The 26,324-nt window shown below is 38.6% G+C and overlaps 2 protein-coding genes and 1 long non-coding RNA gene across 10 annotated transcripts in view; 1 reads left to right on the forward strand and 2 right to left on the reverse strand.

Annotated features, from left to right (window-relative positions):
• Positions 1–26,324, forward strand: part of LOC119872526 — a 36,833-nt gene that overhangs the window by 8,335 nt on the left and 2,174 nt on the right. For 2 of the 4 annotated variants that reach the window (XR_005362079.1, XR_005362080.1), the window contains 4 exons: positions 6,806–6,964; positions 17,741–17,831; positions 19,188–19,267; positions 20,695–25,706. This is a non-coding gene — a long non-coding RNA (uncharacterized LOC119872526). The remainder of the gene's footprint in view (positions 1–6,805; positions 6,965–17,740; positions 17,832–19,187; positions 19,268–20,694; positions 25,707–26,324) is intronic. The other 2 variants (XR_005362077.1, XR_005362078.1) reach the window with 1 other exon arrangement.
• LOC119872525 (NADH dehydrogenase [ubiquinone] 1 beta subcomplex subunit 1-like) lies at positions 1,504–1,752 on the reverse strand. The gene has a single exon (XM_038542529.1). The coding sequence runs from the start codon at positions 1,721–1,723 to the stop codon at positions 1,550–1,552; it is 174 nt and encodes a 57-aa protein (XP_038398457.1). The 5' UTR covers positions 1,724–1,752; the 3' UTR covers positions 1,504–1,549.
• The window catches only part of DNM3 (dynamin 3), a 547,820-nt gene continuing 523,449 nt past the window's right edge, over positions 1,954–26,324 (reverse strand). For 3 of the 5 annotated variants that reach the window (XM_038542513.1, XM_038542510.1, XM_038542509.1), the window contains one exon: positions 11,494–11,563. In XM_038542513.1, coding sequence (XP_038398441.1) covers positions 11,494–11,563 — 70 coding nt within the window. Of the gene's footprint in view, positions 2,101–6,744; positions 11,564–26,324 lie in introns of those variants that run through there. The other 2 variants (XM_038542511.1, XM_038542508.1) reach the window with 2 other exon arrangements.

Below are 26,324 nucleotides of genomic sequence, written 5' to 3' on the forward strand. Positions count from 1 at the left end.
AATAAGGTCAACTGAGCCATACATAGAAGTGATCTCACCCAATAGGAGATACTTTAAAATTGTAATTAAGATCATGTAAACTTTTGAAGAGGAGAGAATTCTGAATCTCAAATCTTTTTTTAAAATCTGAGATTGCAAATTTGGCAGATATACTACCTTAATAATAGACATTTTATTTGAATAAATGTTTGGATTTTTTTTTAAGGTAAATTCAGTATTGGAGATACCATTTGAGTATTATAGTAGAAAATGTTGGGATCCCTGGGTGGCGCAGCGGTTTGGCGCCTGCCTTTGGCCCAGGGCGCGATCCTGGAGACCCGGGATCGAATCCCACGTCGGGCTCCCGGTGCATGGAGCCTGCTTCTCCCTCTGCCTGTGTCTCTGCCTCATTCTCTCTCTCTCTATTCTGTGACTATCACAAATAAATAAAAAAAAAAAAAAAAAAGAAAATGTTCTCTGGTCCTCCAAAGTCACATAGATTCCATTCTTCCAGTGCTTTATTAACACATTAAAGAACGTTTCTTCTCAAGGTGGTAACACAAAGAGTGTTTAGAAAAATAATAAAAACAGGAATAAATGTTTTGGTGCGATAACAATTATTAATGGGATCCCTGGAGGCTGGTTGAAATTATTTGGTCTTCTGTGTCTTTTCTAGATATCCAGAATTTGTGCTGCTTTTCTCACTTTAAAAAAAATCCAGTATAATCAGCATACAGTATTAGTTTCAGATGTACAATACAGTGATTCAACAATTCTATACCTTACTCAGTGCTCATCAGAAGTGCACTCCTTCATTGCCATCCCCTATTTTCACCTATCCCCCTCCCCCACCTTGCCTCTGGTGACCATCAGTGTGTTCTCTGTAGTTAACAGTTGGTTTCTTGGTTTGTTTTTTCTTTGTCCATTTGTTGTGTTTCTCAAATTCTACATGAGTCAAATCATATGGTATCTGTTTTCCTCTGACAGACATATTTCACTTGGCATTATATCTTCTAGATCCATCTATGTTGTTGCAAATGGCAAGATTTCATTTTTTCTTGTGGCTGAATAAAACTCTATTGTGTGTGTCTGTGTGTATTGCATCTTCTTTATCCATTCATCCATCAGTGGACACTTGTATTGCTACCATAATTTGGCTACTGTAAATGGCACTTCAATAAACATAGGATGCATATATCTTTTCAAGTTAGTGTTTTTGTATTCTTTGGGTAGATACTCAGTAATGGAATTACTGAATCATACAGTAATTCTATTTTTAACTTTTTGAGGACCCTCCATACTGGTTTCCACAGCGGCTGTACCAGCTTGCATTCCTACCAACAGTGCATGAGGGTTCCTTTTTCTCCACATCCTCCCCAACACTTGTTTCTATTTTTTCATACTTTTTTTTCATATTTCTATTGGACAGACATTTCAGTTGAAGATGGATTATTATTCTCCACCAAATAGCATCTTTTTTTAAAATAATGAATGTGCAAAAAAATAATAATGTGCTTTATTTCTCTCCTAACTTTTAAAATGTGAACATTCTGTAATGTAGTCACAGCCTTTACTTCCAGGTGACTTCTTCATTGGGTCTCAATTCCCTTCTAAACAACAAACTCTTATTCCGGAAGGCAGTTAGCTTTTCATCATTCTTTCTGTCTAGGTAACATCCAAGGACAAACCCCATAGGCACAAGTATATGTACCCAGTGGTCATGAACCATCTGAATTACGTTCATCTTAAGTGCTGCAGCCTGGGTAGCTCCAATGACCACCAAATAGCATCTTAAATCACAATGCTTTAAGAACTTAAATGTTTTTCAAATTAAGCTCCTACAAGATCAAATTACATATTTTTCACCATATCTGGTTTTAGCTGAAAACCATTTAATTTGTCTCTTCTTTAGAAAAAGAAACAGAACACACTTCATTTTTATATAGAATAAACTTTGTTTTTATTATAGACATAGATCAAAAATAAAAGTTTTTATGTACATATGACATGTAGTGCAAACGATAGGCTTTTAAATACCATGGATAGACATGTTGTTGGAAACAAAAGGAGATGAATCATGGATGTTAGGATGGTCGTCCTGGAACTGCAGGAGGGGGTCGCCTAGTGAAAACAAACAAAACAAAATAACAAAAAGAAAAACACAGATGCAGAGGAAGAAAACAATGTTTAAAGTAGAAAACAAATCCAAATAAAAGCATGCAAAATGATCCCACGAAAGTCAAATTCAAATTAGACAAAAAACATGCAGACATGCAGGAGAAATGAGAGAACCACATGGCAAAGTTAGCAGTTCCCAGGACTTTTCCTGGCTATCAGCAGTGTGCTAGGTGTGAGCCATTTGAGCCCACTCCAGAATCTTCTTTTGTACCCTGGGATGATAAATCCATGCAATCATATTCAGGAGACCTGGAAATAGTACTAGAGCCAAATGCCTTTATCACTTTGAGTATTTGCTTCTGAGCCCTGAGTTTGTGACATTGTTACCTCCAAAGAGTTCAGTAAATGTAAAATCTCCAAAGGGAGAAGAAGTTGATATAGAAATTGACAGGTAAGATTTTTTTTTTTAAGGTGAGGAAATTAGAAGGTGTTATGAGATCAGATGAGCAATGTAATCATAATGCAGAAAATGTCAGGGGTTGATCTCGGGGAAAAGGATTTGTAAATGAGAATCTGCTCCGAGTGAATATTCTGATACAATAGCCTTTCCAAGCCCAGGGAAACCACAAAGCTAGTCCTGGTCCATGGGACCCTGGGCTTCTGTCTCAGAGTTGCGTACAATTAAAGCTCTGATTTATTCAGAACTGGGTGCAGGGTGAAGGAGACTGAGTTTGCCAGACCTTTTTCCATTTCCCTAGCTTGGCTGGCATCTTGTCAGGCCTATCGTTGTGAAATAAGGGTCTAGAGAGAGCTGTGCTTCATTTGGACATCAGCCTCTCTGGATGATTCGCTGCTAAGGAGTAAACTCTACACTGCAACAAACGGCTCTGTCTGTAAGTGGGAAAACAGCAGGCCAAGTGAAACTTTCCCATTGGTTTCCAGCAGAAATCTGTACTTTCATTTCCTCTCTCTAACCAAATTGGTAATGAATTCCACACTACAGCAGGCCACAGAACTGTGAGGTTAGCTCAGTACCCTGCTCCCCGCGGGACTTCTTTTTTGGCTATTCATCCAGGTGTCTGACAACATACTCACTGCCATCTTACTCTTGTAACACTTCAAGTGAGTGGAGCAATGAAGTCTACAAAAAACAAAAACAAAAACAAACTGCTTTTTCATCTTCTAGGAGATGTTTAATGGAGCCAAACTGCACTATTTCTGAGCAGTGGTGAAAAAATCTTACCTTCCCTGAAGTCCGAGACCAATTTTTCTTCAGTCCAATTTAAGCTGGCTATGCTAAGGAGGCCTCTCATCCATTTAAATGATGAAGAACTTGCTTTTGGTAACCTTTCAACTGCGGGGGGGTTCTGCAAGCCTTTAGCTTTAGAGATCCAGGTAATGGGGATCCCTGGTGTTTTCATGAAGAAAGTGTAATTAAATTCCTGTCAGGCTCAATGAGATTTATCACCTGCCCAGCAAACAGAAACTATTTTTGAGTTCTGAAGGGGCTTTAGAACACTTTAATTACCTCAGCAGGGTGGGGAGGTGAGCCATTAAGTCCACACTGCTGAAGAGACATTCTGTTAGCATATGCCAAAGCACTTTCCTGTTTGAGCTCTTTGGTGTTCTAATCCAGAAACAGGATCAGAAACTCTATGTCTTGGAATATATTTCACCTGACAGCTAGAATGTTTGCTTCAAACATCAGAATGACATTTATTCCCTCAGGCGGCTCCTTTCTTTTCCTCTTCACTTTCCTGCACCAACTTTCCTCTCATTGCCAAAAAAGCATGTCGATGATGACACATGCAGTGGTTCAGAGTTAGTTCTATGATGGGTCTTGGTGGTTTGAATTTTCACGATTTCTCTTCCAGAACCTTCTATGTTACTTACACAATGCTGAAGTGCCCAAGGCAAATGCTGAAAATATTTGGGCTTTTTACATGAAGGCCTATAAATGTACATCATACTCTTACTGAATTGGAACACTGAGTTGAAATTCTGAGTAGTTAACAAATTTTAAAGTTTGGCCTGCTACTCTTTACCATACAGGCAAATCTACCTAATCAAGGTTATAGTTTCATGTTACACCTTCTTGAGTATTTTGAAAAATAGCTTCAAAGAATTGTTTGGCTAGAACAGGAAGGTAAGGAGGCAGGAAAAACTGTGTATGGAACATGGGCATTATTCAAATATAAAAGACTCAATTATCAGTAAGAATGATGGATTACCCATATTCTCTTGGATCTACCTCAATGCTGCAATCTGTTCTAATGGTGAAATTCCCCTGGCAAGGTCCCTGGGGAGGTCTTATGACTTTTTTTCTTTTCTGTTACAACTTCACAAAACATTCTCTGCTTACTTTCTTTGCCCATCATTTAGATAACTTAGTATCTCAGATCAGTAGGTGAGCCTGAAGGCTTGGGTAAGTTTTCCTTTGATAATCTTTAAATTTTATTTTATTTTATTTTTTATTTTTTTAGATGGGATGTTCCCATTTTTATTTTATTTTATTCTTTTTAAAGATTTATTTATTTATTCATGAGAGAGAGAGAGAGAGAGACAGAGAGGCAGAGACACAGGAAGAGGGAGAAGCAGGCTCCATGCCGGGAGCCCGACGTGGGACTTGATCCCAGGACTCCAGGATCGCGCCCTGGGCCAAAGGCAGGTGCTAAACCGCTGAACCACCCAGGGATCCCCAATCTTTAAATTTTAAATCAACCTGGATCCATTCATTTACAAGAATATAATGGAGGAATGTAATTCCTTTAAAGGAGCTCTTTTTTTTTTCAGGAGTGAGAGAGAAAAGGTAGTATGGAAAATTATCTGAGTCCTCCACAAGGCTTACTAAGACTCATTGCATGTATGTCTGCTTTCATGCCTCTGTTCTTATGTGATCTTCCTCCTTGGGTCTGGTACATTGCTGTGACAAAGCATGGGGGTCAAGAAGATTGTCCTGGGAGCTTTAGTTGCTCTTATATTTGATTTTATCACCTGACTTTGTGATAGTGACAGTCTTGTAATGGACTAATCCTGCTCAATGCCTTTTCTCTCTTATCTAAAGCCACCAAAGCATTGTTTCCTCACAACACTAGACCTGCAGAATGTTTTATGAACAAAGCACTGATGGTCAAATAAGTCTGAGAAACATGTAGACACTGATCTTCTTTTAGAGATTCACAAAGCAATCTGATATTAAAACTTCTGTAAAGTCTTCCAGTAAAGAAACATTTAATTTTTAATCATCATTTCCCAAGTATGCTTAATTATGAAACCCTTGGTATATGTACATGCAAAACCTACTAAAATCTCATGGAATGAACTTTGGGAAACTCTAAGACTGCATCTCTCTTTTAGCCAGCATCTCTTGCATGTATTCTAATTATTAGGCTGCCACAGTGTGAAAAAATATCAACAAATGGTCTTCAAAGTGGCAATGCCTAGATGTGTGTTGAAGTACTAGGAAGTAGGGTATGAGATCTGTCTAACCAAACACCAGATAGATTTCTCAATATGAAATTCAAAGATTCCAGCAGAAAAACAAGAATCTTGACAACTGAAAAGATATTTACTTCGATGCCAAAACTATTTCAAAAATACGAATAGTAATTTGCCAAATAGTTAGCAAATAAGTAGTTTGCCAAATGAGGTCCTTTGGTTTTGGTAATTTCCATTAGAACTACTGAATAAAGAATCACACAGTAAAACATACACATGTACACACTCACACACCCCACACAAGTGTACAGCATGATTCTCATCCTATCTTTTCTAGTAAAAAGCTTCCTTTGAAGGCATTAATGGCTCTACTCATGGAAGATGTACAGATATGAAAAAGAAATTATAACAGGAAAGCATGAATTAATACAGCAATCTTTGCAATTCATCTTTTCCCAATAAACATATCCTGAACACAGAGGGAAAGTAAACCAATATTCATCTTTTCTCTTCTTGTCTTCCTATTTTGGATGGGTGGTTCAACCTGGGACTATGTACATTGATAAGGAACCTATTATCGAAACTCTGTAATAAAGAGTCTTACTCTGTGCTCTGGAACCTGCGGACAAGGATGTGTGTAGCTACTGTTTAGCACTCTTCCATTTTCTTAATATTAGGGAAACTAAAAGGGTCGCTTCTCCCCTGGATGCCCAATGAATAAATAATGGAGGCCAACTATTGAGTCAAGAGCTCAATTAGTTTCTGTAAGAAATGCCTTCTGTGGACCTAACATTTGGGCAGAGTGTTCTTCCTCTTTCTGCTTCCCAGGGTTTTTCACGAACACTTCCTCTTTAATGGCAAAATAAGATGGTGCCTCTTGTCAAGTGTCACATTGCACCCCCTGCAACTGTCTAAGGCGTGTGCCCCTTTTAACCTAGTTCAGCAATGAATTTGAATCAGAAATAAAATGTCTCCCACTCTCCTGCCTTTGATTTGTCTGATTTGCTCCCTTTAAAAAATATTGTCCTCCAAAAAAAAAAAAATTGTCCTCCCCCAATTAAATGACAGTAATGCCAAATGTTATTATTCCCCATTTCAGTAATTCTGGACCAATTTGATCAAAAGGGTTATAAGTATTCAGACATCTCAGGTCTTACCAATATGCATAGATATGAGCCAAATATATTATACAAGAACAAGGAAGGGGGAGTCCTTCATGTGTTATCATTTATTTCAAGTTCAGAAATACAGCTTCACATTTTCACAATAGGTACATGTAACCTTCAAGAATGATACAGGCTTGAGAAACTTGCTTCAAAAATTCCATTCACAGAGTCCATCCATATATCAGCAGTAAGAAATCTCGAAAGTGCCAAGAAGACAGTGGAAAGTATTCTGGCTCAAATTAATTAAAGAATCAACAGAGAAGGTAAGATTTTGCTTCTACACACTGCTTCTTCGTAAAAAAGCAAAAGAGGAATTTGATTCAGAAAAGGGAGAAAAAAGAAACATAGATGGGCAAACAAAGGCTGTACATATGAAATTAATCATAAATCAAGTATTGGTGAAATTTCTGGTTGAGAGGAATCGTTTTTTATCAAACTGGCAACAGACAATGCAAGAGGTTGACAGAGTAATTTTTATAATACTTAAAAAAATATTACACAATGAGCAGAGTTTAAGGAATTCAAAGGGTAAAAATTAAGAAATGAATGCCTTGAGCTGAGCCATGTGTGAAACCCCAGACCAGAGTGGTGAGAAGTCTCACCAGTATATACCAGTATGAACAGGTCTTAAGACAAACAGGAGACTCTTCCTTGAGTTTTCTCTCTTGCTCTCACACATATACACATTCTTACACATATATACAAGTAGCAATGCATATACTACATATGCTTCAAAATATTCTTAAAGTTTCACAATACAGAGCACCACACAATTTAAAGCATACCAACTAGACAGGATGACTTAAGATTATCTAGAAGACACATCTGAACTTTTAAGAAAGGAGTGAGTGATCTAATGAACTAATATTGTTTCTCTACACTCATCTAGCTTTATTCACATTAAACTCTGAGCTCACAGCTCCTCTTGGTGAAATGGATATAAAACTCTCAGTTTGAGTCTCATATCTTATCTCCCTTGAGTGGGTTCCACAGTTCAGAGACCTACTATTTAGGCTTTATTCTCAAATACTTCTCTTTCAAATACTTATCTGGTTTGCCAAATGAGAAATATTTACCTGAAAGAGGAGATGGATGACCTACCTCTGAGGTATTAAGTAACTTCTTCCCTACATTTTTTGATAAATTTACTCCAAAAAGTCTGTTCTTCTTATTATATTGCTTGATCCCTCCACTTTATTTTTTTGACATTTACTATGAAGAATAACTATGTGGACCAATTTAAGCTTTTCAAGATTCAGCTCAGCAATCCAAGAATAATTTATAATTCCAATCAGATAGCTTAAAAGTATGCTTCCCGATCTTACACTATATTTGGCAAAGGTAATTTCTTCTTAGATAGCAGTGTTGTGGACTTAGGTACAAATGTCTGTGGATGTTACTCTACTGTGCTGTCATGGTAATTCTGAGCTTTGTGTCTGTCCTGGAAAAATTTTGTATGCCTCATGTATGTTATCATTGTTACATGAACCACTGTTATCATATATTACAGCAGACCCTCCAAAGTGAGCTCTTGTATTAACAGTTTAAAAAATATTTTCATACCCACACATACAGCACATGTATACATAAATATTTACACCCATACATACCATATATACACAGTGCACATACATTCACACTCATGCTTGTGGCATTTTAACAAGTGCTTTTAAACCTACCTACCCAAAGGGGCACAAAACACAGTACTTACAGAAATGAATTCACCATGTATATACTGTATACATAGACACATGCATAGAAAAGAAGTTTGTACACAGAAAACATCAACGTTTATCACATACTGGTATTAGGTCCCATTTCATATTTGAGAATTATGGCTACAGTCTATACTAAAAAGTCATAAAATTAATCTATTATGACTATTTTTAAATTCTAAGTTTAGAAGGCTTACAGTTATATCACAGGAACTGGTTTCATTATGTTTTGGAACAGAATGAGTTTGAATCTGAAAAAGTAGGCAATTTACTAATAAACCCTACTGCTCTTCTGTGCTACAAAAGACAGCTATAAGCAACATTCAGAAGAGTAATCTTGGTGGATGACTTCTGGAAATGCAATATATCTGTTCTAAATCAATACTATTTCAATAATCTGTTCACACTTGAGTAAACGGTTATTCCAATTAGTCAATAAGCATGCAATATTTAGCATGTGACAAGAAGTGATGTACCTATAAAACAAACATATACAGTTAATTCTTCCAAATCCTAAAAATATTGTATGTTTTATTTTATTTTGCTAGACATCTATTGTGTAGACCACATCAGAGCAATCAGGAGGAAGCCACACAAAAGATAAGAGGTGGTATGGGAAACTCTTAGAAAGCTCATTAAGCTACATTCCCACCTTAAGGCCTGGTATGGACAATGCACTTTAAACACATCTTAGAGCTTCCGACTTCATTCACCTTTACATTTCCTTTTAGCAGGATGCAAACCCTTTGGGAAATGGCATTAATACTAATCATATGACATAGTACTGCAGCAAACAAAGTGTTCTCCAGCATGACTTCTGGAATTCCAGGGGAGGCTAGAAATAGCTGAGAAGTGAGAGGACAAAAATGTGCCTACAAACAGAGACAATTGGGACAGTGAAACTGTAGGATTATAATCTGAGAGCAAAAGCCAAATATGACAAATGCCATTGTTTATGACTACATAAGATCAGTGGAAAGTTGGAAAAACATCTCCAATTTTCTTCGACATGGTTTGTGCTGATCTAAGAACACACCAGTGGTTATCCACAATATTTTCCTTTAACAGAAGGAAATTTTTGAAATACAGCAAAATGCAAAACCACATTTAGCACAAAGCCAAACCCCGAAGTATATAATGTTAGCTGCCTATTTTAGAGAATTCAAAGGAAGAAGCAAAGGGAATCCTAAAAGGAGAGAATTTTATGATAAGATCTCTGTAGATAATTTATTTTACTATGGACATTTACATAACACATTCCCACTTAGCTGCAGCACTATTTTAAACACACATTATGTCTCTTGCATATCTGTTCCATTCACAAAGAGTTAAGATTTTTTTCAAATGAGGGAAAAAAAAGATATGAGAAGATTTAGGGTGCTGTTCTTTATACAATAACTTATAACTTAAAAGTTGAAATGTTCTTTTTGTAAATCTTGTATTCTCTGATTTTTGCCTATTATAAGTGGGCTAGCTGTAACCCTTTAGAATAACTTCAAAACAATGTCATTCAAGTTGGCAAGTTCTCTTTTTAATAATGGTTGAAAGTTTTTACTTCATACTTTATGGGTGTCTGCTTTGGGTATAAAGTACACAGGAAATTAAAGTGAAGTTAACATACAAATCATGTTTGCTGCTTTCAAAGGGAGACATTTCAGTTGGTGAAACCTGATTTACTTCTGTAGAATATGAAATAGTGTCATGGGACGCCACTATTCAGTGAGGACTTGCTCTGCTGTCTGGGAACAGTTAGCAGACGGAATTCCAGTTGGCTTCTGGCTGTTTCCTACATGCTAATCATTTGGTCCTAGGTAGTCTAAAACTCAGCCTTAAGACTGAACTATTAACCCCCAGGCTAAAAGGATTTTGTAAATTTTTGAAATGCTAGCATTTGCCAAGTTGCTTTAGATCTCGATGTCTTAATACCATTATTTGGAATGACCTGTATAGAGACTCTGAAATCCTACAACTGTAAAAGTGTGAGCTCTGCTCTTAAACCATGGCATCTCTTACTAAACGACTTTTATTTTCATTCTGGGGCTCCTTTTGAAAACAGTTATCCCAGAGTAAGGCTCAAGATATATTAAGAAAGCCTAGAATGGATGGAAAGTTATGTTAAACTAGTCTTAAAGGCAGATAAATTCTTGCATGAGGGAATTACAAATTAGCATGGAAAGAGAAAACGTTTTGCTCCAACCAAATAAATAAATAAACTGGAGTTTGTGTCAATGTGTAGTTAGCTATGCCTAAAATTAGCTCAGTTTGAAAAATTAAATATCTTCCATGTCAGTCACTGTAACCCATAAGGAGATGAATATATATGTGAATAAATAAATTATATGTTTCCAGACACTTCTAGAGATGTGATATTTTGCTTCTTCCTTGAACTCTGAAACTAACTAGCCAAATCTACTGATAGACTACCGAAAATTAAGCTTTGATTTGCTGTTGAATATGCTTCTAGCATGAAGCAAAACACATTGGTATGAAGAGAAGCTCTCTAGAGCAAGCAATGCGTTAACTTTTCCTTTGCAAGCTATCTTGTGCTTCTGGAAAAGTTGTATTCTTAAGGAATCCTAATTTTTTTAAAAAAATCACTTCCTAGCAGTCCTATGAAATGAAGAGGAAGGAAAGGAGATCTAAATAGCTAAGTATAGAGTAGAAGGAAATATTAATAATGGACAACATAATTTCTGTAAGCCAAAACAGAATGTGGGAAAATAAATATATGTATGGCTTAGGTCTAAGCCCACCATCTCATAGCTCTTAAGAATTATACTTAATGGGCTACCTGGTGGTTAACCTGGGTAGGCAAATGGTCTCCAAAATATAGGGCTGCTATACAAACCTACCCTTGGTCAGTACAACATAGAAAGCCTTGAAGGGTCAGCAGTTTTCAAGAGTCAAACTCCAAAGGTTTGATACACCATGAGCAACGAAGATGAGTAATGAATGCATTAGTAAAACTGGTTACTTGCCTACTGATGTCCACACATGCGACTACTCATGATTTACTGATCAAATATGTTGCTTTCGCATAATTCATTAGTAATTAATTGCCATGCCAGACACTTCGTTTAGTCTAACAGGGAGGATTCTAGTGGACGGATTATAGTGGGACGAGTTGGTGATGGGGGCGGTCTCCGGCTAGAAAGAGAGAAAGAGAAAGGTAAAGAAACAAGTAGAATATCTAAGCAGAAGGTTGTCCCAAAGACACTGAGAAAGAGCCATCATACACATGCCCATGCAGACAGGCCAGCAGGGGTGGTTGCCATCTGTAATGATTTGAACACTGTCACCTTTCATTCATCTAGAATTTTGAAACAAAAAATTTCATATGCAAATCTTTCTCAAAACAGAAGCTGTTCCTCCCAAAACAAAACAAAAAAACCCAAACACCAAATCATTTAAAAACCATCTGAAATGTCCTGTGCATTTCTCAGCTGACAGAGAATGACTGCATAGAGTAAACTGTGTTACATTATGCCTACTCCAGGAACTTTTAAGGTATATCAGGTCTCAGAGGATGATGATTTTTGAATTTTTATTTCCCTTTATGTAATATTCTCTTTTTACTGTCAGAATGCTAGTTATCACTTTTCATTGCCTTTAGCAGTAGCCTCATCCAATTTGTTCTATATTTTATTTCTAATTTGAAGGGCACCAGAAAACCAGAGAATCAGGGTTTTTGCATTCTCTACAGTAAGTGTAAATAGGCTCAGGAGGAGTATTGCTCACTTTCTGGTTGGTTATGATGTTTCTGAGAGCTGAGGTTGCCCAATACACAAACTCCAGATAATGAATATTACTGTATGTGAGAATCTCAACATTACGTAGTAATGCTCTTTAGTTCCTGAACACATCCATTTATTTCCTAAATGTATTAGGATCTCTGTGTGTGTGTGTACTTGCTTTCATATGTAGTATTTTGGGGAGTAATTTTTATAACCGACAAAATTCAACAAATTCTGCAAACTGAAACCTTTCTTCTTGATAAAACTGTCCCACTGGTTGTTTCAGAAAGATCCTTTTTGGAAGTATAGTCATGCCACAGAATTTTTCCTGTGTTAGAAACACTAATATGATTAAATCAAATGTCCCTTCTCAGGTATGAAGAAGTGAAGATAGAAAACTTAAAGGAAACAATTATGAAATGTGGAAAAAAATCACAAAGGTATAAAATCTAGATAGTCAAGGAAAAAATGCAAAAGAGATATTGTTCATTAATGGTACAAATACTGGCCCCTTAGGCACAAACTCCTAGATATTAACAGAGTTCCTTTTTGCTCCTGCACCAGAAAAATGTCCAAGAGGCTTTAGAGGAAAGGTTTCCTTGGGAAGGTGCATTTCAATTTAACTCCTTATGCTAGTCTCCTTATTAGGTGGGCACTAGATTTCTTAAAGTCTGACTAGACATATCTGATAGGCACAGTAACCAAACTAAACCATCAATACTAGTTGTTGATTTGAGTAAAAAAAAAAAAAAAAAAAGTCCTCTTTTTGCAGAGAGGATACTGGCTACTCTGACCACCTGACATGTTTTGGCTATTCCCTGCTGGGAAAAATCTTCCCCTGATTTCCTTTTTACTTGTGTCCATGCAAAAGCACTGCCCTTCCACTAGCATACTGCTCATGTTCATTTAAAATGGCCATATTTATTTGGCTTATGTCCTGAATCTTGAACCTTGAGTCACGATGTTCTAGCATGATGTTCTATGCAATTATGTTCTCAGCGCTGTTTTGTTCTTCTGCTAGAAGTGCTATCCATCCTTCGAGGCTCACCTCCCCGACGTCTTCTCTAACCTACCTCTCCCTATCTTAATAAAGCTGCTTCGAAAGCATCTCAACATACGTCTATTACAACCATCACAATCAATCCTAATTAGGTTTTTATGTTTTATCTTCACTGATGAGAAATGGGCTGTGTCTCACTCATCTTCCTGTTCTTGTGGTGTGTGCTTATCATTCAGCCACTGTACAACTAGGCACTGACAACTAAATAAAGTTATCCATAGAAGTAAGAAGCAATTTATGAATGCTTGTGATACTCACTCATCTTCACATTACATACAGGTATATGTTGGGAAGTCATTGCTGTTGCAGAAAAAAGAAAAAAAAGCTACAGCAACATGTAGGATTTTTACCCTTGGAAATGTTACCTGTAATGTATTTGCTCAATTCTTTAATAAATGTTTGGAATAAACATTAAATAATAAGCCCCCTGTCCTCAGCGAGTTTGATAAATAGTCACATAACCCATAGAAATGTATTCTTAGAATTAAGCAGTTATGGAGGGGTGGAAGGAGAGGAGGGGTTGGCCAGAGTTTGGAATTTGAAGGAAGGAAACTCTACCAGAAGATTCAATATTGGGTTGGATTTTTTTTTTTAAAGTAGATCTTAAAACAAATTCATTGAGGGGCAGGGTACAATGTGGCATGGTGGGTTGGAAACTGTTTCATGCATACATGATAGCCTGGACTAAGGGCTGTAGCCAAGAGAGAAAGGAATACAAACCGGGTTCTCTTCTGATCCTTTGGTTCTTGGCTTAAATGTCATTCCTTAGCCCTTCCTGACCATCCTAGAGTTTCCAACCACCCCATCCCCAATCACTTCATGATATTTGTGTATTTCATAGCACTTGACCCTGTTTGTGATTATGTATTTACTATATTATTGCCTATGTCCTGCAGTAGATTCCTTAAGAGCAAAGACCATATACTCTGTATTTATTATGTGTATTCAGCATTTAGTATAATGTAATCACATTATTAGATTAGAAGGCAGTGAAGAAATATTTATTAATAATGGACAAATGAATGGCTGAAAAGTGCCTAAACAGAGATGCTTGGCCAGGTTAGAGCATAGGCCAGATCAAAGGGAGTAGATCCATTGGGGCCAGGAATATTTTTGAGGTGTTTATGAGATGCTATTATTGAGTTTACACAGAAAGAGTTCTAGATCAGAAGTCAAAAGATGTGGATGCCTCCAACTGCCAATTTGTATAGTCACTAACCACCTGAGGTTCTCCAAGACTCAGTTTCCCCCTCACAGGCACCAGAGACTCAGACTAGATGATCTATAACACACCTTCTAGTTTTTATGTGGCATACATAATTTATTGAGCATCTACTATGTGAACTGCATTATGCTGCAATCATTTTTAAAAGCTCAGAATCTATTTAGAATGGAAGATGAGTGGGATAGACAAGTATACAAGTGGTTTTTACTATTGTACCCCATTTTAAGTGGAAAAAAATGACAAAAGTTTTGTAATTCAGACTCTAAGAATATAGTTTGGGAGCTTGAAAATACAATGTGGTCAAAGCAGGGGCAAATGTGATTTTAACTGCAACATATAAAACTTGGAAGATGTAAGACAATAGTTACAATGAATTTATAAGAAACTAGAAACTATGTGCTGAAGATGGAAGGGCAGAGCTCAATGGTGGGGACAGAGAAGAGAGAGATTTAAATGCTATGATGGCACAGTTGCTCCTCATTAACCTCCACCCCAGTTTTGGACTATGCTGATGGAACTAGAAAAGGACGATGGTAATGGGCAAGTCCAGAAAGAAAGCAAGGCAGGAGACTAGGGGATTGCAACTTTCTGCTCTGTGCCAGGACTTTCGTTTGTCTTATTCACCACTATATCCCCAACCTAGCATAATCTTGGGCTCATGACATGCTTTCTCTCTCTTAATATCTCTCTCTCTCCTTTTTTTTTTTTTTTTGAGAGAGAGGGAGAGAGAGAAATTGGGAGTATGCCAGTGGGGGAAGGGGTATAGGAAGAGAGAGATTCTTAAGTAGACTCCTGGCTAAGCAGGGAGCCCAATGTTGTGAGTCTGGACCAACTGAGCCACCCAGGTGCTCCTCATGGCATCCTTTTTTAATAAAGAAATTAGGAGAAAGGTCCCTGGGGTCCCTGGGTGGTTAAACCTCCAACTCTTGATTTCTCTTCAGGTCATGATCTCAGATCAAGCCCTGCAACAAGCTCCCCACTTAGTGGGGAGCCACTTCTCTCCCTCTGCCTCTCCCTCTGCTCCATGTGAGGTATTCTCTCTCTCTCCAATAAATAAATATTTAAAAAAATAAAATTGGGAGAATCTATCCATTATGAGCTTCTTAAAAGTGTCCCTTAGTGGGGGTGTCTGGGTGGCTCAGTTGATTAAGCAACCAACTCTTAATTTCGGTCCAGGTCATGATCTCCCGGTCATGATCTCAGAGTGGTGAGATCAAGCCCCACGTTGGCTCCACTCTGGGCATGGAGTCTGCTTAATATTTTCTCCCTCTCCCTCTGTCCCCCTCACTCTAATGCACTCTCCCTCTCTCTAAAATAAAATAAATAGGCACCCACACCTGTGTGGTGAATGAATGAGAGAATTAAAGACAAAATTTCTATCATGTTCACTCAAAAATAATTATGACATCTATAAAATATGCTCAGTTTCAGGTCAAAGTAACTCATATATGTACTTGGTAATTAAAAATCCTGAAAGATCCCCCTCCCCACCCTTCTGGGAAAAAAATGAGCATCATTTCATTTCTAAAATAATACAACTCTACTAGAAAGCAATTCAGGAGGAGCATTAAGTTGTTCTGTGTGATTTTCTTAATAAGCAATGGTATTTGCCAACTTCAACACCAGAAATACATTTAAGGTTTACTGTTAAAGTTCATTTCATTGGTCTAGTTCCTAACCATTCAAAGAGTTTCCAAAGACATTCACCTCATAAGACAGTTTGTTTTGGGCAAAGTTATTTGTTTTGTACCAAATTTTCCTCAGTTGCTTTGTTTAGTGATGGGCTTCATTAAGTAACCCATTACATTGAAATGGAGCATCTTGCATCACTTAGTGTTTATTGAAACACTGTGTTGTGTGTGGGCGGTTTATGGTTAGGACAGAAGAGCCATGTTTCTGCTTCCAAATCAAAGGGAGAGATGTAATACTTGTAGCATTCGTAGCTGCAGGGATGAACCTTTTACAGTCTTTTGGACAATGACAATTTTTGTAAGGAAATCCAATGCTCACACAAGGTGGGTGGCATTGAAAGGGAGAACCTGGCTTTACTGATAAGAGAGAAGAATGCATTATTTTGTCTTACTGTCTCTTTCACTTCTCTTCTAAGAATGGAAGGATTAAAACTTCAGCTGTTCTGTTTTGGGTTAGCAGGTTCTGAGTATTTATGATGTGAGGCCAATCATTGTAGGGTTGAGAATATGAATATATATATATATATATAGTGAGAAAGAGAGAGAGAATATATAGAAAATTCTACAGGCAAACTGCTTGTGGGGTGCATCAGCATGTGGGGATTCTCTAGTTTCTTGCTGTCAGGTAGCATAATACCGGTTGTTGAAATGGCTTGGTCTTTCTGCCCCTGCCCTTATTCTCTGTCAGAGTGGGAATTATGAGACTGGTAAATGTGTGAGCCAGACTGGATCTGTGTAGCTCAGTCTCCTTCCTTTTCTATGTTTACACCAAGATTTCATGGCTCCCTTTCCAGGATTCTTTCTATTGGACAGTTACATTAGCACATTCTGAGGCAATGGTTCTCAAATTGGACCGTGCATCATAAGTCCCTGGTGGACTTGTTAAAACTCAGATTGCTGGGCACCACACAGAGTTTCTAATAGGGTGAGACATTTCTAGCAAGTTCCCAGATGCTGCTGATGCTGCTGATCCTGGGACCATGTTTTGAAAACCATTGTTCTAAGGCACAGTAAGTGATTTTGAGCTTGCTTTATTAGCAATTCAAACCACTTGCCAGATATAGTACAAGCAAAAAGTGAAAGTACTGGGAAAAAAATCTTAAGAAGGGTGAAGAAATGGTTGTAGAAACACTCTGAAACATTTGGGAATTAGACTTAAGCATGGGTCAGCTCAGTTTTAGGTTTATTTTATAATAACTAAGATAGTATACTCCGGTAATTTTCTTGTTAATCATCACCCCCTACTTGCTTAGGGACACTTGTATTTGCTTATGAAAATGGCAGTAAGTAAGGAAAGTAAGCATCTGTAAACATGAATTGCAAATTCTCATCTTTGGAAAGGGTATGTATGACTGAAGTCCACCTAATTAGCTAGGTGAACCTACTCCTCCGCACACACAAAAAAGAAAACAAAACCCTCAAAAAAGATAAAGATGAACACATCTAGAGGAATGATATCTGTCTACCAGGGTAGTATTTGCATAAAAACGGATATGTAATAGGCTTCTCTTATACCACAAGTTCTACTTATTAAATATAATTGAGGCTTTAAAATACATCTGTCTCAACAATTCAATTTACATATAATTACATATTACATATAATTACTTTTAGGAGGATGGGAGAGTTATACATCCCAGGTTTCTAGAAGCCACAAAGATCTGATACCAACTTGCCCAACTTGTTTATCTTACTGATGAAACAGGTAAAAAAAATTTTTTTAATGAAGGGTTCTGTGTACTGAACCACAAGAAGTAAGACTACATCTGGTGAATTTCTTAGAAAACAGAAAAAATAGAACTAAAACAAAAACTGCTTCTGAGTTTTCTAAAACCATAAAGAGCATCTCCTGTACTGGGCTCTGTTGGACTTGTCTTTAAAGCAGACCCAGGCAAAAATGGCTCTGGTAGGGACGCCTGGGTGGCTCAGCGGTTGAGCATCTGCCTTTGGCTCAGGCCTGTGATCCTGGGGTCCTGGGACTGAGTCCCGTGTCAGGTTCCCCAGAGGGAGCCTGTTCGACCTCTGCCTATGTCTCTGCCTCTCTCTCTGTGTCTCTCATGAAAAAATAAATAAAATCTTTTTAAAAGAGTTAATAAATAAAATGGCGCTGGTGGCATCGGGAAGCTTGGTTGGGGGATGCCCAGAGTATCTCCCTCTCGGGAACAGTAATGCCTTGTTTGTCCACGAACCTCTTGAATTAGTTAATCCTTGGATCATTTCTCAAAGGTTAAAGCATGTATATAGAGTGTACACACAGTTTATCACCTGAATGACATTATAAACTTCCTAAGAACCCAGATTATTCCTTATCCTAGTCTTCCACAGCACCTGCAGAGGGCAGCGTCCCCACCGGTAGTTCAGTGTACAGGAATGCAGATACCCAGTGACAAATCAGGAGCACGGTGCTAGGTGATATGGAATGGCAACTGACTAGGATCCAGGACTTCCTCTTGCAAATGTCTGCTCTATCAGATAACAAGATGCAGTATTTTAAACACAGTTGTGTTTGTGCTTCACTTATTTTAAGCATTTATTAACAAGACAGATTTTACATATCTACAAGCTATGAGGCTGTTTTAAAAAAATGCCACAATGGTCAGGATATGGTCCACATGGAAGACAGTATTTTGTAATTTATTATTGAAAATACCATAGGCTGCTATCCAGCATATTTTTGGCCTTCTCAGCTTAGTAAGAAAATGAGCTGATACTGTCCAAGAATCATTTACAGTAGATGTTGGAAAGAACATAGGACTTGGAGTCTACTTAAAGGGTCTAAAGAATTCTCTAATATGATTCGTGCTACATGTTAGAGCCAGCATTTCTTTCCCCTGTGAAAATGAACCCATGCCTTTATAACATGTGTCACTGGGAAAGTATGAATCAGTTGACAGAATTTGAAGTAAGAACATAAGGGGGAAAACAGTCCACAATTGTTATTCAATGATACAAACATCTAATATCCTGTATAAATTAGTCTCTGAGATAAATGGTAACATAACCTCCCTTGCCACATTTGCTTTACATGATATTAAATATCTGACTTGGATTTCATTCACAGGGATGGTACCGATCTCTCCACTTCTGTGGTTGCAGCAAAAAGGCAGCCTAAGGACGATTTGCCCACATTAAGTCTGCTCGGTTGGTGATTTGTAAAAAAAAGAGTTTTACAGTAGCATTTGGCCAGGCAAGGTTCTCAATAGAACAGAACGAGATAGAGTGTTTATGTTTAAACTGGTCCTTAAAATATACTAAACATTGGGCTAATTCCAAAAGAAATTCCGAATTAGCACTGCATGTCAACTCATTTTGTATTCTTCATTCTCTCAATAAGCCCTGTTTACGTGCTACATGCTGTATTAACAGTCAGATGTCCAGAGACGTGATCCCTGCCTGGGAATCTCTCCGAGATTGGGAGAGAGACAAGAAACTGTGATGACAGTGCGATAGTTGGTAATGACAGGACTGTGCCTAGGAGCTTCCGGGGCCCCTGGAGTCTTAGCCTGGGACTGGAAGGGGGTCAGAAGGACCTCCGGAAAACAAGGGAAGTTGAGGGGACTGGCAGTCAGAAATAGGAAATAGTATGTGTGAGGGAAAAAAAAAAAAAAACTAGAAAAAGTGCTGTCAGTTTGAGAAACCAAGTGTTGTCTTGTTCTTTATCAGAAGTGACAAAATTATTTGTTTTGCACTGAGTCCTAATTCATAAAACAGATAACTTCCAGGGTTTAGGGTTATATTAAAATATGATTCCTCAAAAGCCCGGCTTTCGAGATTTTAAAAAATGTTTTAGCCTCTGTACTATATCACTGATAACAGATAAACTGGATGGAGGGAAAGAGGAAAGAGATGCAAAAAGCAGAAGGTAAGAGGAATGCAATGGTGAGAAAATCGTACAGAGAGAAAGGATGTGGTTTGAAAAGAGCTTTACCTGCACGTGGCTAGTGAATGAAGCTAGGCAGTGTCCCTTCCGATGATTCCCCACCCCCCCATTTCTCTCCCTTTTTCTCTTTCCTCCCTTCCTCCCTCCCTTCTCTCTCTCCCTCTCTCTTTCGAGAAATCCCCAAAGAGATCTCCAAGAACTTACATGATGTAGAAACCTAGTCCCATTGATGTTGCGGGGGCACAACTATTTCTAACCCTCTTCATCTTCTTCTGTCCTCTTCTGTCTGCCCTTCCCCTCATTCCCAGCTCAGGCACCAGGGACAGGGGTTGGCCAACCCCGCCATTTGGGGGAAGGAGGAGAGGTTGGGAAGGAGGTGCTAAGAACCAGCTACTGGGAGAGGCAACGTCCACTTCTGAGATGCACATTCCTCTGTCATCTCGAGTCAGTGGGAAGAAGACAAGGGGGCAAGGATGGGGAGGGAAAAGACGACCCTTCGAAGGTCTACACAGAGCTGTAACATTCATTTCTGGCTTAGAAAGACAGAAAAGACTCTTTACCCCTCTCTGGTAGAAAGCAGGAACCTTGCAGGTGTGAGTATCTGACTTGGGGTCTTACCTCAGACAGAGCAAACATGTAACTAGAAATCTTGATGGCAAATTTCACTTTCCAATGTCTTTTATTTTAGTAACAACAACACAACAACAACACAACAACACATAGAGACTGAAGAATTTGAAGACTTAAGAGAAGATTTATGCTGCACAAATGTTTCATTTCTGCCTGACTGTGATACCTGGGGAATTCAAAGGCCAGTTTGAAATGTACCACGTGGTATTCCTCTGGCCACTTATGTCTCTCAGTCCAAGTGGCAAAAATGGAGACAAAGAGTTACCATTTACTAATTACAATCCCAGTGATAAAAAAAAAAAAAGAAAGAAGAAGAAGAAAGAAGAAAGAAAAGAAAGAAAGAAAGAAAGAAAGAAAGAAAGAAAGAAAGAAAGAAAGAAAGAAAGAAAAAGAAAGAAAAAGAAATCCAGCAGGAGGAGCTCTAACATGTCTCAGAGCTCAAAGTTTAAAAACAAAAAAGTTTAATGCAAACACAGGAAAACAGAGAAGCAGTTGTGCCTTGCAAGCTGCCATGTCGGTGGACAAACATGTGACTAAAGTCCAATTAAATGGTCAGCGCGCAGGCAGGTGACGATCCTGGCCGAGGCCGAAGCACCAACACCCCCCCATTCCCCACCCCCAGTGCCACCTTCCATGAACCTCCTTGTTCTGATGCAGCTAAACTGGGATTGGAGCCGTGGCAGTTAGCTCTTACAAAAGTGAGAGCAAAAGGCCGACTTTGAGACAGGTCTAGAAGCCATTCTTTTCCTCCTACAGTGTCATACTGTCTCTACTCGAGTCTGGGACACTGGCTCCAGCACTGCATTTAAAAATGGATTTTTTTCTCAGCGGTTGGCAGCACTACAAAAATTCCCAAACGCTCCCTCTCCTTCACTCAGTGGCTTGATGGGTGCTTTTCTAAAATGAGGGAAATGCTCTCTTTGTAAAAATTGGTGCTAAAAGGGCAAGGAATCATATGTCCCCTGGGCCATGTAAAGAGTCTGCAGAAAGAATTATAGCTTTCTAACACACACGCACACACACATCAACTGGAAACAAAGAATTTACTCAGGAAAACATTGAGAAGTATATGAATATAACAGTTATAGGATTTGGGGGTAAGCCTTTCCATTTTGAACAGTGTTGTGGGAGTGGAATGGACGAGTGGGCATACAGGATGGTCAGAATTACTTAACCTGAAGGAAACTTGCAACCAATCCCTTTTAATCTATTGCCAATAAGAAGTCAAACTTTTTGTTTTACACCTTAATGGTATGCCCACATTTTAAATTTTTATACAAGCTTCTACAGAAACTTTAACTAGACCAATTCAGACCAAAAATCACTAAATAAAGCTAGTCTAGACGGAAAAATCTATGAAAACCATATGTCTTTTAGGCATCTGCCTTAAGAAAACTGCCATCATCCTGGAGAAATAGTTCACAAAATATGCTTTCAGGAAAACACTGCTGCGATGACCATGGGGAGCTGTGCTTAAGAAGACAGTTGGGCTAGGAGAAAGTCAAGCCAAAATGTTTACCAGTGAAAGGCTTACATGTCTGCATATGTCTGTCTGTAAACATCACCGAAATGACAGGCAGAGGCCGACATCATTTCTATTTCCGTTATCTTAGAAGGAATCAGAAAAGTTAGTTTTGTTCCTCCACATTCCTGCAGAATGTTAGACCAAGGGATCTCAGAGCCACTCTGTCCTCACTCACAGAAAATGGTTTTGGATAATGTTGTATGTGGATGAGGTCAAAGAACCAGAACATTTTCTTCTGATTATTTCCTCATCCTGCTGGCCTGCCAAACACAGGCAGGAGGCAGGTGTCCGACTAAGTGACTGAACGATGACTGTTCCGTGTAGTTGGATGGAGGGCCCTCCGGAGACAAAGGGACTCAGGACTAGGGTACAAAGTGAGAGTGCAATGAGAATGCAGTAAAGAGAAATTGTTCTAAAACCCTGCTCTCCCGATTAAATATATTGCTCTCTGGAGACAGTGGTCAGAGCTACCTTTGTTATTCTAGCTACATATTCTTACATCTCAAAATGCACATTTAATAAGTAACCTGAAATCCATAGGAAAAAAAAAGAGAAAAGCAAACTTTAATGATAAAAATAATAACATTTTAACTGAAAGCTCAACAGTCTATGGAGATTATGAAAGTATTTATAAATTACCAAGATACCTTGTAACCCTCAAGAATATTTTCTCCTTGCTCAACAGGCCAGGGGACTTTGGAACAACAAAGTAGCAATGGCTAGTGGCATGAATAGGTCATTTGGTCACCTAGAGGGTTGTGAATGCATGATGTATATTGAATAGCTACACGTGGAGAAAAGGTCCTGGGTTGGAGGAGTCAGGTATAGTATAAAAGAAGGAAATTTAAAAGATGTGGTCAGTCATACACTAAAGTTTCAAGCACAGAGGAAAACACTATTTCAACATGCTTATTCAAAGATGATGTGCTTTAAAATGAGTTTTCAATATACTTAGTTTTCAAGTAATAGGATGCTAAGGGGGGTAAATGCAGAGCGTTTGAAATATTAAAACAAATCAAGCAATCATAGCAACACCCCTCACTACAGATTCCTAAACTGAACGATAGGGCATTTAAGTTAATCGAAGTCTGATGAGTCACTGGGATTTCTGGGGTCCACCAATTTCAGTCCCAAGTGCTCTGATACTACTTTTGTTGAGCTAAAACGACAAGTTTGCTTTCTTTCAAATAATATGTGTAGCATGGATTTTATTTTGACTTCGGATCCAGATATGTGGAGGGAAATTACTGCAGTGGTTTCTCTAGTTAACACATTTACTAATGTTTCCTTAATTTTCCACCCCAAGAGGCAATAATTAAGGTAGAATTTGCCTCACATGAAGTTTTATTATTTTAGTTATTAAAATATTTTCCAACACTACCACGAAGCAAAAAGAAGTTCTAGTTGATTTAAAAATAAGTAGATGTTTTCCCCAGGTTTTATAGCTTTTCCTCCGTAAATGGTGGTCTAAAGGTGGAGCAGTGTATAGACTTTCTGGCAAAGTCCCTTGAATGTGATGCTAAGGGTAGATTTATTTGAAGGAAAAAATTCATTCACTCTTAAAATTGGCTTTGAGAACAATCCTAATATAAACTTAAAAAAATACACATGATACAGAATATATCGTATATAAATATCCATTCCCCAGTGAAATAATTTCATTTTAGACTTTCTGGGCTACAAAGTCTTCCTCATCTACCCTCCTAAGCGGTCTCATTATAGATCAGTGTGATATATACTGACCAAGAGAAGTGTCGATAATGCTGCCTCATGCAAATCTGAAACTAGAGATAGGTAATATTTACATGGTGGAGGCGACTGGTATATTTGAATTGTAAAATAAAATCATTTCCCAGATCATATTCAAAACCACCCGAGGCCACCTTCTCACACCTCTCACTTCCTCTCGGTTCTCGAAACTGCCACAGAAGCCTGGGGATGCCCATGTGGCGGTGCATCTAGTTTGTGGTTTTCCAGGCCTTCACATCATTCTCCCTCTCTGTTGCTTCCTCAGCCCTTCCACAAACAAAGCAGGGATGGAATGTAACTTATTGCTAAACTTTGTATCAACTTGCACATTTACTGGGTTCCCAGTATTCACACCTTAGCCTATTTTTCAGCATTTTAACTAATCTCAATAGGGGAAAATGTTGACTTTATGAGATATGGAACTCTCCTTGTGTCTGAACAATGGAAGTCAAGAAGGCCCAGCATTGCCACTGACTATGAGTGAAGGAGGATTTTGCCATCTGCCATTTTGATTAACCATTTTTTTTTTTTAAATCCTTGGATGGAATGTGTCCTTTCTCAGTTCATATGAGCTGATCGTTTTGGCTGGAATGCAGGAATGGACATTTCCTAGTGTTTATGGGAATTGTTAAAAAAATAATTCCAGAAATTAGAGCACTTGCTATTTGTGGTTTTGCCTATCATGTGGCTCTGGTGCCTGAAAAGCAGCCAAAAGGAAAAGAAAGTACGACACCACACCATGAGGCTGCCGAATACCTTGTGGCTTTAGACTTTGCCCTAGGTAGAAATTCTCCTAGTTTTGATCAGAGTTGCCAAGTGATCTAAACTTTCATCGAAATACAGGTAATATGGTGTCAATACACCTGCAGAATCTCTCAAACTCAATGTCCTTCCAATGCCAACCCCCCTTCCCCTGCACTTAAAAATACTGGCCAGACCAAAAGTGTAATATTCTTTTGGCAACAGCATTAAGTAAGCCAGATGGATTTCATTTGGCAACTAAAGGGTGTAAATATGTGTTTAGATTCAGAGGTTCCCCCCCCCCCCCCCCGACAATGGTTACAATATGTTGGCTCTAGTAAGCTAAAGGATTTCAGTGTTGGGCATTTAAAAATTGTACGTCTAAGCGGCAATAAAGTTATGACAAGCAGACAAAAGCCATCAAACCCTCAGCTAAATCCTCCTCTCCTTTCTCATATTGCTGGAGGTAAGCATTTAGGGCCCGTTCTGAGTGAAAGAGGTGACATTTACAATTTCATGTTTAATTTCCTGGCTGTTTATCGGCCAGAGCCACTCCAGTAAGCTGAATTTCGCTTCTTTCACAGTAGCTGGTAAGTCACAGGGAAGGAAGAAGCGCCCAGCAGCTTCTCGGAGCATGCTGCTTGGATAAAATTTGGAGGTGGAAGAGCCACGCATCACATTGTGCTATGAATCTCCAAAGTCACTAAAAAATGTGCCATCTAACCAACACTGTCTGCATGTCAAGGTTTTCTCTGTAAAATCATTCTTTTCTTACAGCAAAGGAGACAAAAGAAGGCGACGATGAAAGGGAAGTACTAGCCCGTGTCTGTCTGCTTACACTGGGCGGGATTCACTTCTCTTCTCCTTTCCTTTCTCTTTGTTTCTTTTCCTTTTGAGCTGACATCAACTTGTATATAGGAACATTCAGCAGATTCCAACTGGTGACAGTTTGCTGCTGACTGGCCACAGGAAGAATAATAAGCATTTACTGTGCATTTTTCACTGGTCAGTGGCTCTCTTGCCAGACTCCCGTCTTGGCTGTCTTCATCAATCAGGTGAGACCCAGGGCAGGGCTGGGTATCCTGAAACTCAGAAAGGCTTTCCTTGCAATGGCTGAAGCTTAGCAATTTAGAACCCCAGAGAGAACAATGACAGAACTATTTGCTATTATTTGTCACGGGATGTGGAAGCAGTTGTATTTGGTTAACTTAATGCCAGTTACCACTGGGCTAGGAGTAGCATACTGTTATATTTACGGCCGCCTGCCGCCTGTCTGCATTTCTGGTTGCTTGGACTTGGTCGTATGTAGATCCTTTCTTATTTTCTTTTTCTTCTATCGTCCCCTCAGCCTCAGATATTTGGAAAAGTGAGATAAGGGACACATTGAAAGCAGAAAGGCAATCTGAAGTCTACCTTGACACATCTGCAAAAGTCCCAAATTCTGACCTTCAGAACACTTGTAGTTCTGTTCCTGGGTCTCACCTGAACAGACTGCCAGTCATTCCGCACTGTGGCAGGATGGAGATGTTTGTGTAAAGTAGACTCAAGTTTGCTAGACCCAAGAAGGAAACCACCAGACTAATTTTACCTTCACTTAAACCAGATGGAAACCAAGACTGCAAAATGAAAAACTCTTGTCATTAACCATCGATTCACCTCAGTGAAATATTATG

The sequence above is a fragment of the Canis lupus genome, chromosome 7 (genome assembly GCF_011100685.1).
Source record: "Canis lupus familiaris isolate Mischka breed German Shepherd chromosome 7, alternate assembly UU_Cfam_GSD_1.0, whole genome shotgun sequence".
Classification (NCBI taxonomy): domain Eukaryota; kingdom Metazoa; phylum Chordata; class Mammalia; order Carnivora; family Canidae; genus Canis; species Canis lupus.